Source organism: Schistocerca cancellata, chromosome 7 (assembly GCF_023864275.1).
Source record: "Schistocerca cancellata isolate TAMUIC-IGC-003103 chromosome 7, iqSchCanc2.1, whole genome shotgun sequence".
Classification (NCBI taxonomy): Eukaryota; Metazoa; Arthropoda; class Insecta; order Orthoptera; family Acrididae; genus Schistocerca; species Schistocerca cancellata.
Window position 1 is genome coordinate 244887071 of NC_064632.1, and position 15402 is coordinate 244902472.

Here is a 15402-nt window from a genome sequence, read left to right on the forward strand (position 1 = left end):
TCAGGGGGTATTGGTGTCCACGGAGATGCTGAATCTTATATATATCTGTGAAGACGGGGCACATGTTCCAATGATAACAATGTATCACCCTCGGCGTTCTTGTTTCGGTCATTTTGTGAGGTGATGGAGCTGGACATGAAGCCATTTAAAGGCAAAGAGGTGGTTTATTCATGGGTGTCCCTTAAGGCATTGGAGAGCACAAGGAGCGTTCGCCTGCAATTGACACGCACAATCACTACAGATGGTGTTGGCATTGCATCACAAAGATGTCAGTCCAAATCACAAGCATGTGTAGCACAGCATGGGAGGAGGAATATATGGCTTGTGGCTTTTGGTCCATGCTGGACACAATGGACAAAATACACAGCTCAATGCTCCAAATTAGCACACATCTCATCATCAGTCTGAAAAAGGAGATCTCGGGTGAAAACTATACCTTGTACCATTTTCAGACTTTTTATGGGGGATTATATCATCAGGAATGTCACTCAGCTTGTCGCAGGTAAGCAGCGCCTGTGACTGAGCATCGGGGAGGGCCGTTTTAAGCAGAATGGAACCGCATTTCATTTTTGAAATTGCTTTGTTTCATCAAGCCTGTCCTTGAGGTGGTCAATGAAGAACAATGGCTTTGCAGGCAAAAAGGAATCCCCGTTCACCCTACAACAAAGTAAGTAGTGGGGGCAGTATTCTTCACATTCTCTTTAAGCCCTATATCCTCCTATTGCATAGTTGGGGAAGGTAAAATTTTGGCATCATTCCTCTCTACACTGCAATGTGTCTTAGCTTCAGAAGAGCTGTATGGCCATCACCAGAAGAAAGTTTAGTTCACTTCATGTGCGAATTTTCTGCAATGGTACCACCCACTCCAAACAGGGGCTCTCCTCACAGGCACCATCCAGTCACCTGACCAGTAAACCATTCCTTGGAGTTTCCGTGCCCCAACCATGATGGGCACATACTCCTTGGCTTGTCGGGGAACTTTCCAGCACAGGCATCAACTGTGTGATCCCTGCAAATTGTCACGGGGCTGCCACCGTGCAGGTATTTGATGACTCCCCTCCCCACCATGCGTGCAAGTACTTGATACACACATTCATTCCTGAACATGTGTACCACAAAAATATCCTGCATACTAATGAAACAGTTTTTAGTAGAAAAAGCAAAATAAAAAAATACCTTGCAGTAGGTGTAATTGTTTCACTTTTTATGATTACCTTTTCCAAAAGATCATGACAAGTCAAGGATCATCATCTCTCCCCTTACTATTTTTATTATTATCTATTTTGGACATTTCTGTCAGACAGTGTTTGCTAAATATGTGACAACATATTTTGTTCGAGTACTCCAGTCCTGTTACTTCTTCCCCCCCCCCCTCCCCACCATCCCTATGTCTACCTATACATATAACCAATTTAACCCCTTAAAATCTTTCATTTATCTTTTCTTTGTCATTATCTCACCATTCTTAAGGAGAAAAATCTGGTACTGAAAGCTAAATTCACACTCTCCATGTGAGACTGCAGTTGTACCCACTTTTCAGTCAACAGGTTATAACCTATTGCATATTGTTAATAACAAGTATATTTGGCCAATAGACTGTTTTCAGAACATTATTATGTATTCTGAGATATGAAATCTCTATCTTTAAATTACACTCCCGTGTTACTTCTGGTTCTTTTTGAACATTCTATTTGTCATTATGGACTCAGTCTTTCAGCTGCTTTCATCAGTGTAATTTAATGCTTGCCATTGCCCGCAGTGCAATATGTTTTATTTCCACAAGATAGTAACTTCGTTCAAAGATTCTTGGATACCAATGAGTGATCTTAGAAATAACAGTACTGTTATTTACTGAATGCCTAAATGACAATGGTGACAACACAAAATAAATCACAACATATTTATTAGAATCACTAGCCTCAAGCAAGCAAGTTAGTATTTTGATACATATAACACAAAGTATTAATTTGCAATTAGGTCAGTAAAACATGCAATCAAAGACAGTAAACTCTAATGTTATACGCATAAAATGTAATCAACGATTCAACGGTAATTCCTAAAAGGGGAAAAAAGCTAGTAAAAACAACGTTTTTACGTGGAAATACAGTGAAAATGATGTAAATAGGCAAAACCTAATGCTTTTAAGTGTGCATATGCCACTAAGTGACTGCTGTAGCAAGATGTGTGAAGAACATAGGTACAGTTTCAAAATATTAGCTTGTGCCTATGAAATGGGAACAAGAAAAAAGCAGAACTACCAAAACAATTGGAATGAAATTTTGAGAGTTTCTGACCATCTAATTGGGAGAAAATGCCTTCAAATGACTGAAAAACTGAAATGTCCAGAGATGTAACAGAGTGAATCTGCATGCACTTTTGTTCTATTTTTATACATATATAAAAATTATGGGAGATAAAATCTGACTTGTGAAAGTATATGAAAACATAAAATAATAGTTGAGAGTTGTGTCTGTAGTTCAAGTCATACCTATTAAAAGCTGTCAATTTTGAACTTATTGCACCAAAGCTAGAAGCTATAGTGTTTATTTCAACTTGTTTTACAACACTGTCACTGTAACTATGAACCATGTAGTCGGAACGCAAGAGGCCCAGAGACACCTCCTGCTGGAACAAGAAACAAAAATTTTACAAATGATCAAAACTCATTATTAATTCAATGTGTAGTAAAATATAAGCTCTAAAAGTAATCTTTTTCTAATATGAGATGATATTTCTCAAAAATAATCCCAAATAAATGCTGCCCACCTGACTGTGGACCATTCAGTGTTAAAAGCGAGATGCTGTGCATTATTATGTCAGACACCGAGCCTTGCATACAATTCTCTAAGTAATAAATACACAGTGCACACAATAAGTTCCTAGACTGCTACAACAGAGTTTGAAATAAATAAAAAAAGATAGATCAGACACAGTATGCTGATTAATGTTTCTGACCTCTTTTTGGATGTACAAAACTACCCTGCAAGTGCTTTTCAGAAGATGAAATACAACAGAAGCAAACATGAAAAGAAAGGCATGAAAATAATGCAACACTGTCATCATGTAGGAAGGAAAAGTAATACAAGAGCAGTAAACCATGAAGAAACTTAAGTAAGGAAGCATTCCAAAAAATCTTTATTACACTTTGTAGTTAGAGTACGTTTTCCTGGCATAGACAATTTACAGTTTAGTTGACAGCTGATTTTTTCATGGATCATAAAATTCCTTATGAAGTAGCATGTGAAAAACCCGCACAAATGCCACGAAACCTGAACATAGTCTTCAGTTTTTATTTTCAGAATGACCTAATATTTCCTGACATCTAGATCCCACACTTATCCATTCTGATCTGACGTTTTTAAATAGATCACAGGAAAGAAAACATTCATACTGTTCTTTATCATTCTTAAAAAAGCTTATCACAACACTCATTTGTTGTTACATGAGACTACATAGTCTCAATGGCCTAGAGTCCATGCAAGGAAACAGGCATACACTGTTTAATTTTCCAAATATTCTCTTAACATACATAAAACATTGTTGCCGAGGTACTACGAGTGTGTGTTTACCAATTTGGGATGATAAGTTTCTTAAAAACACAGTAAATAACATCTGCTTGCACAAAAGAATTATTGAAGTTAGGAAACAGAACTAAGTTAGCAGTGTTGCCACATCTGTGGAATAGTTTTTTTTTTTTTTTTTTGGGGGGGGGGGGGATATTTCAAAGCAACACCTCATGGATTTTTGCCTTCCCATGGGATATATGAACCGCCATACTGTCCTGTATTTGCCTAGTAGCTACTGCTTCAAATTCGTAAATGGTCCACACACGTATCCCAAACAATGATACTCTGCCATCCTATAAAAAAGGTACTGTAGCTTTCCCCACTGACAAAAATAGAGTATTTTTTGCACACACAAATTCACAGCATATGTGCACATTCACACACCATCAACCAACAATTTTAACTAAATTTTGGATTGTCTTCTTCTTAAGACAACTGAATCAGCATGCAGTTTAAATTTATTTACCAGAAACAGTTGGTCTAGAGTGTAGGTAAAGAGGCCCCATGAACTTCTCCAAATTAGATTGTATTTGGATCATTAAAAAAAAAAAAAAAACCATGTTGTATTGCAGCACCTTCACAGCAGAGAGATCAATTATAGCCGACAGCCATGCAGAGGTTCCACGTTCAATTCCTAATGCAGTCAGGGAATATTCCTTAGGAGGAAAACAAACATTGTGCATTCAGCCTCATTAGACCAACCGAGTGGCTATCTGAATTAGAAGTAGTGAGTCTGAGGTTTGTAAAACTGAAAACAGCTGGGAGACTGGTATATGACAACATGTCCTTCCACACTGCATCCACTGACATCATTGGCAGAGGATGACTCCGTGGCTAGTCAGCATCAAATGATCCTTTGGCTCTGATACAGTGCTTAGCTCTCTTTTTAAGATATTTAATCATTTCTGTGGAATGTGTGATGCCCGTCACTTAAGACTGCTTCCAATAAACAAATGAACTTTATCTCTTTGAAAGTCTGAATAAAAATACAAGAATCACAACAACAATCATTCCGGATAATCACATTTTCCTGCCATTTCTTAGAAATTTATCAAGTTTATCAATTCATTCACAACAAAATTTAATCATTACAATTTAATCTTTCCCCATGTCTGTCATCACAGTAATACAGGCAACATGCACAAGTTGAGTTCTGAGGCGCTGGATCTTTACCACAGGTACCTCGGACCATAGGTACCTCGGACCATAATGATAAAGGTACTGAACTATACAACAGTGTTTTTAATTATAATGTAAAGAATGCAGTCCAAGAAGATTACATGTGCACTGTGTATGTCACCAGTCATAAGTATTGCTGCTCCAGAAGATCTCCAGTTAAATGCAAGATAAAACCCTCTCTCTCAGAAGGAAACTACACAATACATATCCCCCTCCCACACCTCCCCCCCTTTACATTTAGTTTTTCCTATGCATCACTGGTGTATTTGCTCACTGCATGGATGGCAGTGTATAATCTTTCCAATATAATTACCCACAGCAAGCAACTACATTAACTGATTAAAAGCAAATGAGACTTAGAATGAGAACTGTACTTAACTTTGTACACTTAAACTATTGCAAAAGACAATGTAGAAAATTATAAGATTGTCATTTTCCCATCACCAAGAAATATTTTTATAGTAATGGTTTATTTCCTAATTTGGTAACCAGTGTTAACTAACCCGGAATTATTCATTTTTCTCATGAGATAACTATTACAGTGTGTTAATATCACAATGTCTATACACTTTAGTCGTAGAAGACAGACAAAAAAACCTAGTTACAATGTTGTGTGCAATTAATAACTATTATACGGAAGGAAAAACTTCTAACTACATTATTAATGACACTTTAAACAGCTTTGTTGAACTATAACTGCAAAGGGAAAAAAGAATTAAATCATGTCTTCATTCTGAACTGTTCATTATCAAACAACGGTGACTGAGTGGACTGTGATCTGACTTGTTTGCAACCTTTCTTCTTCAAGAATTGACATTACTTCATAGCATTTGACTGCCAGCTAAATAATATGTAAGAAATATAGCAAACTGAAAGTTAAATGCAACTGACACCAAATTATTCTGATTTAAAGAGTATGTGTACATATGAATAGCAAAAACATGCCTTATGCACATCATTGTATCACAAATACAACTTCCAGGCAAAACATATATTTACAAGAGAAACATACATTAAGAATGTGTAACAGACATTGAAGCTTTACTACATCCACAACAGTGTCATTACTACAATAAAAATGGCATCAAAGCACAAGAGCCTGGCATGAAAATAGTCATTTATTTCTTTACAATACGACAAATTTGTCAATGGAGAAACTGTCTGCCTAGTTATACATAATTTTGTGTAATCTTAAAAAAGAGCGTCTATTAATAATTCTTATAAATTGCACACAATACGCCCTTTTTAACAAAATTATAATACACTCAATGCAACTTCAGAGAAGTGCCACATTAATTTTGAGAAACAAATTACAAGGAAATAATGCAGAAGGCATTGCAAGTGTGTGATGAATGATGTACGACAGGAGTGAAATGATGTATAACAGCAACATTAACCAGGCTGTTTTACTTATCACTCATGTGGGGTCTCTGAATTAAATATATAGAACTCACCAACATGTGGAGTGATCTCATGATACTAACATCATGGGCTATACTTTAAGATAATAAATAATTAATGAAGTTATTTTACATAATTTTATATAATTAATAAAAATAACTGAAGGTCATATTCTGAGAACTGCCCCAGGATATCTCAAAATGTATGCACTAGAGGTTTCAATTAACATGATGTATACATGCAAAAGACATTTCCTTCATTGTAACCTCAAACATGTAAATTGTTTATTTTAACAACAAAAATAATACCATAAATAAAAAAACAGGATGTTGAAAAGGGCTGCGCTGAGTTAGTCAGAGAGAGAGAGAGATTAATTATTGCTTAACAAAACTGTATTCCAGGTCTGTTTCTTAAGCCAATCTTTGTATTTAATTCTCACAAAGTGACATAAATATGCCGACGTCATGGTTCAAAAATGTCAAACTGCCACACACAATGCTAAAAAGCACATTCGGTTACACGGTAAGCACACTGAAACACTTCGTCAGTTGCCTGATACAAGCACAGCCATCAGTACACACATGGAACACAACATAGTGTTTATATTTTCTGCATTAAGTGATGGCCATGCTTGTGCTACACAGTCAGTTAAGTGTTTCAGTATAGGTACACATGAGACAGTGTGTGCTACTGATATGTTCCAAATGGGACTTTTCTGGGGCTCATACCTTCTATTGGTGGTAGAAAGGCAGAATCAAGTGTTTTGGATAGACCTTGGGCTTGTGTCGTATACTCAACATAATGATCGTCTTACTGTAACTATCCTACAGTACAGATTAAAAGTTTGAGTATTACACACTTCCTTCAGCTTAGATGGAGGAAATCGTTTGGTTCTTTAGCATCAGATGTGGTCTGTGATGTGTCTTAAGGGGCTTATGGAGGAACCATTTAGTTCATGGGCAGTTCGTGAGAAAACCCAAAAAAAGCATATTTTGCTGTCAGCAGTGGATACCTGAATAACTAACCACTGCAAATTGCTCACATTTTAACAGTATATTCTCTACACATTTATCTGGAAGTGCCAGCTTCCTGTTTTCAGACATCTTTATCCATTATTGAGAAACACCCCAAAAACATCATTTTTGGGTAACAAAACAAAGCTGCAGATTCCAAGACGCTATGCACAGCAAGAAGTCTCACCGTTATCATGAGAAGGGTTCTGTGAATCCAATGTTGTACTGAAGCACATGCAAAATTTTTGTGCACACAAAATACAGTCTGCAGTGTAAAATTATTTTTGCATCTGAAATACTTCACATAAGTAAACTATCAAAATTTTACTGCCTCATAAAAAGTCCCCCCCCCCCACACACACACACACACACACACGAGTAACATGCCTGCTGTAGCAGGAAAAAAAGAGGGAACCAGCAGGAGATGCTTCTATATGAGAGCAAAAATGGTGAACATGCTCCTTTTTAAAAGATGCTGATGGAAAGGTGGGGTACCAGGTTCATCTTCCTACCTCTCTCTGCATCTTTAAAAATTTTCCCAAAAATTTATGACAGTGGCAGTGTGAAAGAGACGGAAAAGTAAATGAATTTGTGTCTTCTTTTGGTGTAAAGAACCTGCCTCTCGAAAGTTTTTAAAAGTAATTCTGAAATACACTGTATATGGTGAGATAAGACAGTTGGGTCATAACACCAGCCATTTCTGCCACTTTGTGAGAATTAGTTATCAAGACTTTTGCTGAACTCTCAGTGTCAGTTGAAAACGTTCATTTAAAACAAAATCAGTTGTGGCATACTAAAGGTACCCGACGTAGCACTGTGGTGATTTTTATTAAAATTTCAACAAAGATTATCTGTTACTAACCTATTTTTCAAAGATTTGCTCGAGAGAGGAAGGGAGTGTAAAATATCATTAACACATAATCATAAATAAATTCAATGTTTGCTTTGTGTGCCGTACAAAGCAAAGCTAAACTTTCTGATCAAGATTCTCTGCTAGATGCATTTTTTAAATAGTTTGCAGAGCAATCAGTCTGAACAAAGAAGTGAGGTCCTCATATGGGAACATCCCACCTACTTAACAACTATATGAATCACATACAACTCAGCATCACAGATGCTGATTTCTGCTAGTAGTAGAATACTTAGGCTGTTGTTTGTAAAAACTAAAGACTAGTCAACTAGGGTCCTTTGCTTGAAACTGTCTATGTAAACCACTATGTCACTATATTGCTCATCAGAAACACAAAGATATGTATGCTGATGGATATAATCTAGTGTATCCAACTCCCTGTACATAAGACTTTAAAATCTATCCTTGGTCTCTATGAGCCAAGGTGACCGACAGCACCAGCACACTGAAAGCGCCTTGATATCTGCCTTGTTGTCCTACATTACAACCTGTTTCTTCCAGAACCCTAATGGCTTTGTGGCCCATGGGTGGTTCAGGAATAGTCATTCTGCTGCAGGGTCAGAAACACCTGTGGATACCAGAGTCTCTTTGACAAACTTAGCTTTAAAAGCATGGTACACACTCAGAAGTTGCCACTGGGTAGAAAGAGATGGCTCACTAGATACAACACAGAGGTTAGGAACACGACTTGGGCTGTAAGCTCCTGTTGTGAGTCTGATACTGGTATAGTGCACTGCATTCAGCATTTTTAGATATGAAGTTCATGCTGAATTATATACAACCAATATAAATGGGGCTGGAGGAATGCTTTATAAAATTATTGTAAATTTGCTCTCTCTGCACTCCTGACATTTCCAGAGAAATACTTTAAGATGTCTAACGCTAAGTGCACTTACTTCATAGTCCCGCAAGTGTGACAGCCATGTGGTCAACTCAGGAATGTAACTGCTTGATTAGAATGGTGCCATTAAAATGTAGCTCTGGCTCATTAAAATGTGGCCGATACAATTAAAATGAACTCTCAGTAGTTTAGCCGTTGAAAAATCACAACCTGTCTTTTGAACTGAATCATCCAGTCTCTGGAGCATCAACTGTAAATGATGAGTTTTCAGTGGAAGACAGGGAGGAGGAGGAGGAGGAGGAGGAGGTGGAGGAGGAGGATTTTGCTTTTGTTTTGTTTTAGGGTGCAAAAACAACTGGGGTCATACACACACAAGTCAAAACTATAGAACACGAAGACAAAGAGGAGTTAAAAAACGACTAGATGTCAGTTCCACTTGACATAAGAGAAGACAGATAAAAACAGGGACGCGGAGAAAGGGCTGCAAAAGACATCATACAGAAATGGAGGTCCAAAACCAAAAATTAAATGGCCTCCACCACGTTGCTTTGACAGATAAAAAGTAAAACGCAGTCAATAGCCTGCGCGTCATTGCTGAAACAGCCGATAACTCAGACAGCAAACTCAAGTTGGAATGTAAATGGTGGATAGTTAAAACTTGGGTGCAATGTGTACAAAGTGGTGTGGAAGTGCCACTTATCAAATGACGATGGCTAAAAAGGCAGTGCCCAATGTGCAACTTCGTTAAAATGACCTCCTCCCGGCGGGAGTGCCGAGAGGAGGTCATCCAAGCTGCTCGAGAGGCTTAATAAGCCGGAGCTTATTCCCATGAAGGGAGGAGCAATGGCGATGCCAAAGGAGCACCACCTCCTAACAGATGGCAACACAGAGATCACTGGAGGGAATATAGGAACTACTGGACTGAGGTATGAGGACTGCAGCCTTGTCAGCAGCCTTGTTTACTGGCAGACAGACATGACCAGGAACCCACATAAACATCACAGTGGCTCCACCAAGAGTGAGCAAGTGACAGTTTTCCTGGGCCCGTTGCACTAAGGGATGGGCTGCATACAGCACACATACATATACTTTAAAAGGCACTAAGTGAGTCTGAACAGAGGAGGAGGAGGAGGAGGAGGAAGAGAAATCATAAAATCATCTACAAACAAGGAAGTGTTCACTATACTCTTGAGTCTGTTAGTTAAGCTGTTTATAGTACTGTGAAAGAAGTCATCCTTCCTACAAAGAAAGAAATCTCTTACAAAAAATCACTTGACTGCGTCACCCATAATTTAGTAACAGAATGATCACTCTGCAAGAAAAGATTTCAATATAATTGACAACCTTCCACAAAAGTCTTAGTTGAGGAGCTGGTAGTAAATGTTTTATCTCTATGTAGAGTCACAAGTGGCTAAGTATGACACTGCACTGCCTATATTGTTCAAAAGTACAATACACTGCTTGTTCCGAATTACCTGCTACAAGCATGGACCAACATTAGCGCAGCTTTTTGAGAATGCGTTCACCAATTTGGTTCAACATTCACAAGACATCTGCATAAATAAGATAAGGTCATAAATCTTACAAACTTTACAATCTTTGTTAAATATTTTAGACTCTCACACTTTCAGATTTACACATTGAAATACGATAAACAATAGCACAGTAAACGTAAACCACCTCAAATGTAGTCAGAAGATGTATTATATGATCAAATACGTAGACGATACTTTACAAACGTAAACATAAATGTTCTCTCTCTCTCTCTCTCTCTCTCTCTCTCTCTCTCTCTCTCTCTCTCTGTGTGTGTGTTTGTGTGTGTGTGGGGGGGGGGGGGGGGGCAGCAGCAGGGAGGGGGGTGTTAAATTAAAACTGCATGACCTACTTAATGAAGAGGCTCTTCTAGACCTCATTAGGCAACTCCCTATGTATTGAGTATTTTAATGGACATCGTGTGGTTTGAGACTGCTGAATCACCTGGCTCAATAGTCATGTTCTTTAAGGCCTCACTGTATCAGAAGGCATCTGTGGTTTCGGTCATACAACAAATGTTGGGGTTGTTCTTCAATATGAAGTTTTCTTCACTTTGCCGGCCATCACAGATACTGGAGAGTGGGTAGTGAGCACTGATCATCACACAAGTGACAACTTCCCTATCAGGAGACACTTCAGATAGAACCTATCTTGAAAGGAAGCTGCTAGAATGGTGCTACCAGAGCAAATTGGACAACATACAGCCAGTTGGTGAGATCTGAACACAGAGTGTGTCCTGGACAAGGTTGATCTTATGAAAAATGTGTATGTGAAATGTATTCACAGTTGTGAATGTTGACAACCATCAGCTGTATAATGGAATGATGACAATGAAAATTTGTGCTGGACTGGGCATCCTGCAAAATGATGGTCAGGTCCTGCAGAAAGTGTCATCACTTCTGTCTCCACACTGTTCATTTTTGGAACACAACCAACGAACAGCTTAGAGAGAGAAGTGATGACACTTTTTGCACGACCTGACCATCATTTTGCAGGACAATGCTCAAGCATGTACAGTTACAGTGCAAGCTGTTACTGATTTGTTTGACTGATGGGGCTGCTAAGTGCTATACCACCTACTGCACTCCCCTGACTTAAGTCCTCGCAAGTTCAACTCGATTTCGAAACTGAAGGAAACACTTCACAGTATTTGCTTCAGAACTGCAACAAATTCGTCAGGCAATAGACCGCGCCTCTCCAACTATCAACGCAACTGGCACTGCTAAGAGTATCCTATGACTTCCACATCGCTGGCAACGGGTTATACACAATGCTGGTGACTACTCTGAAGGTCAGTAAAACTTTGAAACACGTATCTATTTTGTTCGAGCTGTAAATAAATAGTTGCCACTATTAAAGTTCCAACCTTCATATATTAATTTTTCTATAAAAAGAAAATGTCCAGTTTGTAAGGGTGACATTGCAAAGCTACATGATTGGGTAACAAGTTTACAATTTATAATCAGTGCACAGAAAATGGATATATCTAAACTTCAGGTTGAGAAAAGTGAGCTGAATTTGCTAGAAGTTCTGCAAAACATTTCATCTGTTTTTGAAAAGTGGACAAAAGTTGTGTACAAGTGCAATGTGCAGAAAGTGCATGAGCGTACAAACATTGAACGTGGTGTAAATTTTGTGCCCAAAAACCCCTTACGCCCAATTTCAGTTATTGATTCTGAAGGTGAACTGAATCTGGTTGGTTGGTTTGGGGAAGGAGACCAGACAGCGAGGTCATCGGTCTCATCGGATTAGGGAAGGATGGGGAAGGAAGTCGGCCGTGCCCTTTCAGAGGAACCATCCCGGCATTTGCCTGGAGTGATTTAGGGAAATCACAGAAAACCTAAATCAGGACGGCCGGACGCGGGATTGAACCGCCGTCCTTCCGAATGCGAGTCCAGTGTGAACTGAATCTGGAATTACATGGAACACAGTAAACAAATGATCAGAAATCCAACTCAGCAAAATCTGAAGTGCAGCAACTCGCATAAAAGGTTATGAAGACTATGTAGTCTTGCTGATGTGTTGCATCTTGGTCTAAATATTTCAGTTTCAGTATCTATTCATGCCTTAAATGAAGCCTTGGGGAAAGAAGTACTGCACGAACTGATTGCTTATGTAGATCACATCTTATTAGTATCCATAACAAGGTAAGAGCATTGCACCTTTAAAATTCAAAATCTCATTTTTTCAAGGAGGAATGGAGGTGATTAGGACATCTGGTAGGGGTACATGGTATCAAACCAAATCCTGAAAGGATAAGAGCTATAAAACATTGTCCAGAACTCCGGAACATAAAACAATAACACTCATTCCTTGGAAGAGTCCGATTTTATCATTAGTACATGCAAGGTCAGGTACATGATGATCTGTGACTGTTATCATTATTAAAACAAAGATCTAGACGGATATGAGATGAAGGGGCATCAAAAGCTTTTAAGAATATTAAAGAAGCACTACTGAATGTGCCTATACTGACTCACCCTGTGACATATGAGCAGTTTTAAGTTAGAAACCAAGGTGTTTGAGAACTATCGCCTCAGAGTTACTTCAGGGAGCATGGATTCCTGCAATTGGTGAACATGACTATTGGTTTTGAAGGTAGAAACCTTAAGAAGCATGAATTTAATCACACAGCTACAGAGAAAGAGGTGTTAACTTTTGTTTGGAGTATACAAAAATTCCAGATATTAATATCGGGATCAGAAATAATTATCTACACAGAAGGTGTCATTTTTGTGATTAGCTTTTTAACCTTGTCATCCCAATAATGAGGTAAGGACCCAAGCCTTAAGGATAAAGCAGGGAATAAGGCAGATGAGTATTATAGCATTCAATTTCAGCAACACATACAGGCAATATTATTACCCGCTGAAGACGAATTGTGGGTGATTATTAATGGTATTTTGTCCTGGAAATTAAACATCACTACATTTAGTTGGAAATTATGCATACTTCAAAATGCATGAGAAGATTTAACATGGTTGATCCATTAGCGATATGGACATAGTGGTATTCATACGTGCATTAGCAACATTAGTAGATGTTATAACTTTCAGAATTTAAGTAGCAAAATAGTAAAGCTACTGTGCTCCTGTGAAGTATGCCAGAAAGTTAAAGATGATAACAGCCATCTACAATATACTCAATCAATGGAAACTCCAGGATGGAATAACAACAATATTAGGAATAGAATAGATTGCTACTCACTGTAAGGACGACCTGCTGAGCTGCGGACAGGCACAATGAAAAGACTGTTACACATGTAGCTATTGATCAAAAGCTACCTCAGCAAAGAAAAAAAACACACACACACACACACACACACACACACACACACACACACACACACACAGAGAGAGAGAGAGAGAGAGAGAGAGAGAGAGAGAGAGAGACACAAGCACACCTCACACACACTCAGCCACTGCCATCGACAGCTTCTGGCATCTGGAGCCAGAACTACTCCAGCTACCAGACTGTGGTCGTGTGTGTGTGTGTGTGTGTGTGTGTGTGTGTGTGTGTGTGTGTGTGTGGGGGGGGGGGGGGGGGGGGCTATTTTTGACAAAGGCCTTGTTGGCCGACAGCTAACTTTCAAATAGTCTTTTGTTGTGCCTTTCTGCAGCTCAGCATCTCCGCTATAAGGTGAGTAGCAACTATCCTTTTCATTACATTGTGACATTCCATCCTGGATTTTCCATTGTTTGTATCCAGATGAGCTATTTATCACAGCTAGTTTGAAATAGTTTTATTTTCTGCATACACTATCAAAAATTTATGCATCTACTGGCAATGTGGCTCATCTGGTGAAGCCCAATTTGGAAAGATAATGTGTGCAAGAATCCTCTTGCAAAATAAAGCGTACAAAAGCAATGTTGTATAAATGCACTCAACGATCTGGTATGACGCCAATTGTGGACAGTCAAATGGTCCATTTAAGACACATACCATGTAATGCAAAGTGGTACTCAGCTAAGGGACCTCACATTTTACAAGAAAGAAATGCATACATTTGTTTGTTAGCTAAAGCTCATGATATAGTATAATGTTGACAGTTTTAACGTGGAAAATCAGGTGGCAGATGTTTTGAACTGCAGTTGCATTGAATAATGCTAGAGGTCATGCCTGAACTATGTCGTTAACAATACTGTGGTATCTTCAACATGTAATGACGCAATAGCTGTCCCCGAATGCTTCATATTGTGCATTGCTCATTGTTTTCTTATTCTGAAATAAGTGAAGCTAGTAATCTTGGTCCATCACAGACTTCAATTACAACCATTATAACACCAGAAGACATCAGCGATCCCTGTGACAATGTGTCATTTCTGCTGTAGGCTGTTGCCCAGCGAAATGGAGGTGGGGTTTGTTTCCCCATGCTGTTCCTTCCCCTGTGGTGGTCAAAATTATAGTCTGTTTATGCTTGTGGCCATCTGTAATTACAGCTTATAATACCTGACTTCTGCGCTACAACAACTGGAAAACAAAATTGACAGCACTGAAATTCTTCCCATACAGTTAAAATCGAGTTGCCATATGTTCAGTTCTACTTCCATGCTAAGGGCCTGTTGCATTGTCAAGCATGGGTTGCGGGGCTATGAACACCCACAAAAGGTCAAATCAGTACTCTGCAGATTTTTTCCTTCTTCTTCAAATTGGATGGGAAAAGAAAATAATGTCCAGAAATACTTTATATTGTAGATGCATTCATTTAACTGATGGGAAAACACTGCTGGTTTTCAACAGAACAATCATTTTTGAAAGCTTAAATACAACCAAATGAAGAAAACAAAAGCCTATTTGCAAAAGCAAACATTCTAGCCAAAAAGTTCACGATTAGCATTTTTCAACAGTCAATTTCAAAGAACTATTAATTTGTTTGTCTTCACTCATGTAGCATGACAACCTTCCAAATGTGTGCATCTAATAATTTACAAACACAGAAAATATATGGAAATATCAACA

The 15402-nt window shown here is 38.5% G+C and overlaps 1 protein-coding gene across 3 annotated transcripts in view; it reads right to left on the reverse strand.

The window, feature by feature from the left end:
• The window catches only part of LOC126092075 (glutathione synthetase-like), a 150765-nt gene that overhangs the window by 46464 nt on the left and 88899 nt on the right, over positions 1-15402 (reverse strand). The window contains exon 5 of one of the 3 annotated variants that reach the window (XM_049907495.1): positions 2489-2625. The exons of 1 other annotated variant lie outside the window; for it this stretch is intronic. In XM_049907495.1, coding sequence (XP_049763452.1) covers positions 2489-2625 — 137 coding nt within the window. The remainder of the gene's footprint in view (positions 1-2488; positions 2626-15402) is intronic. One more of the 3 variants, XM_049907496.1, reaches the window with a different exon arrangement.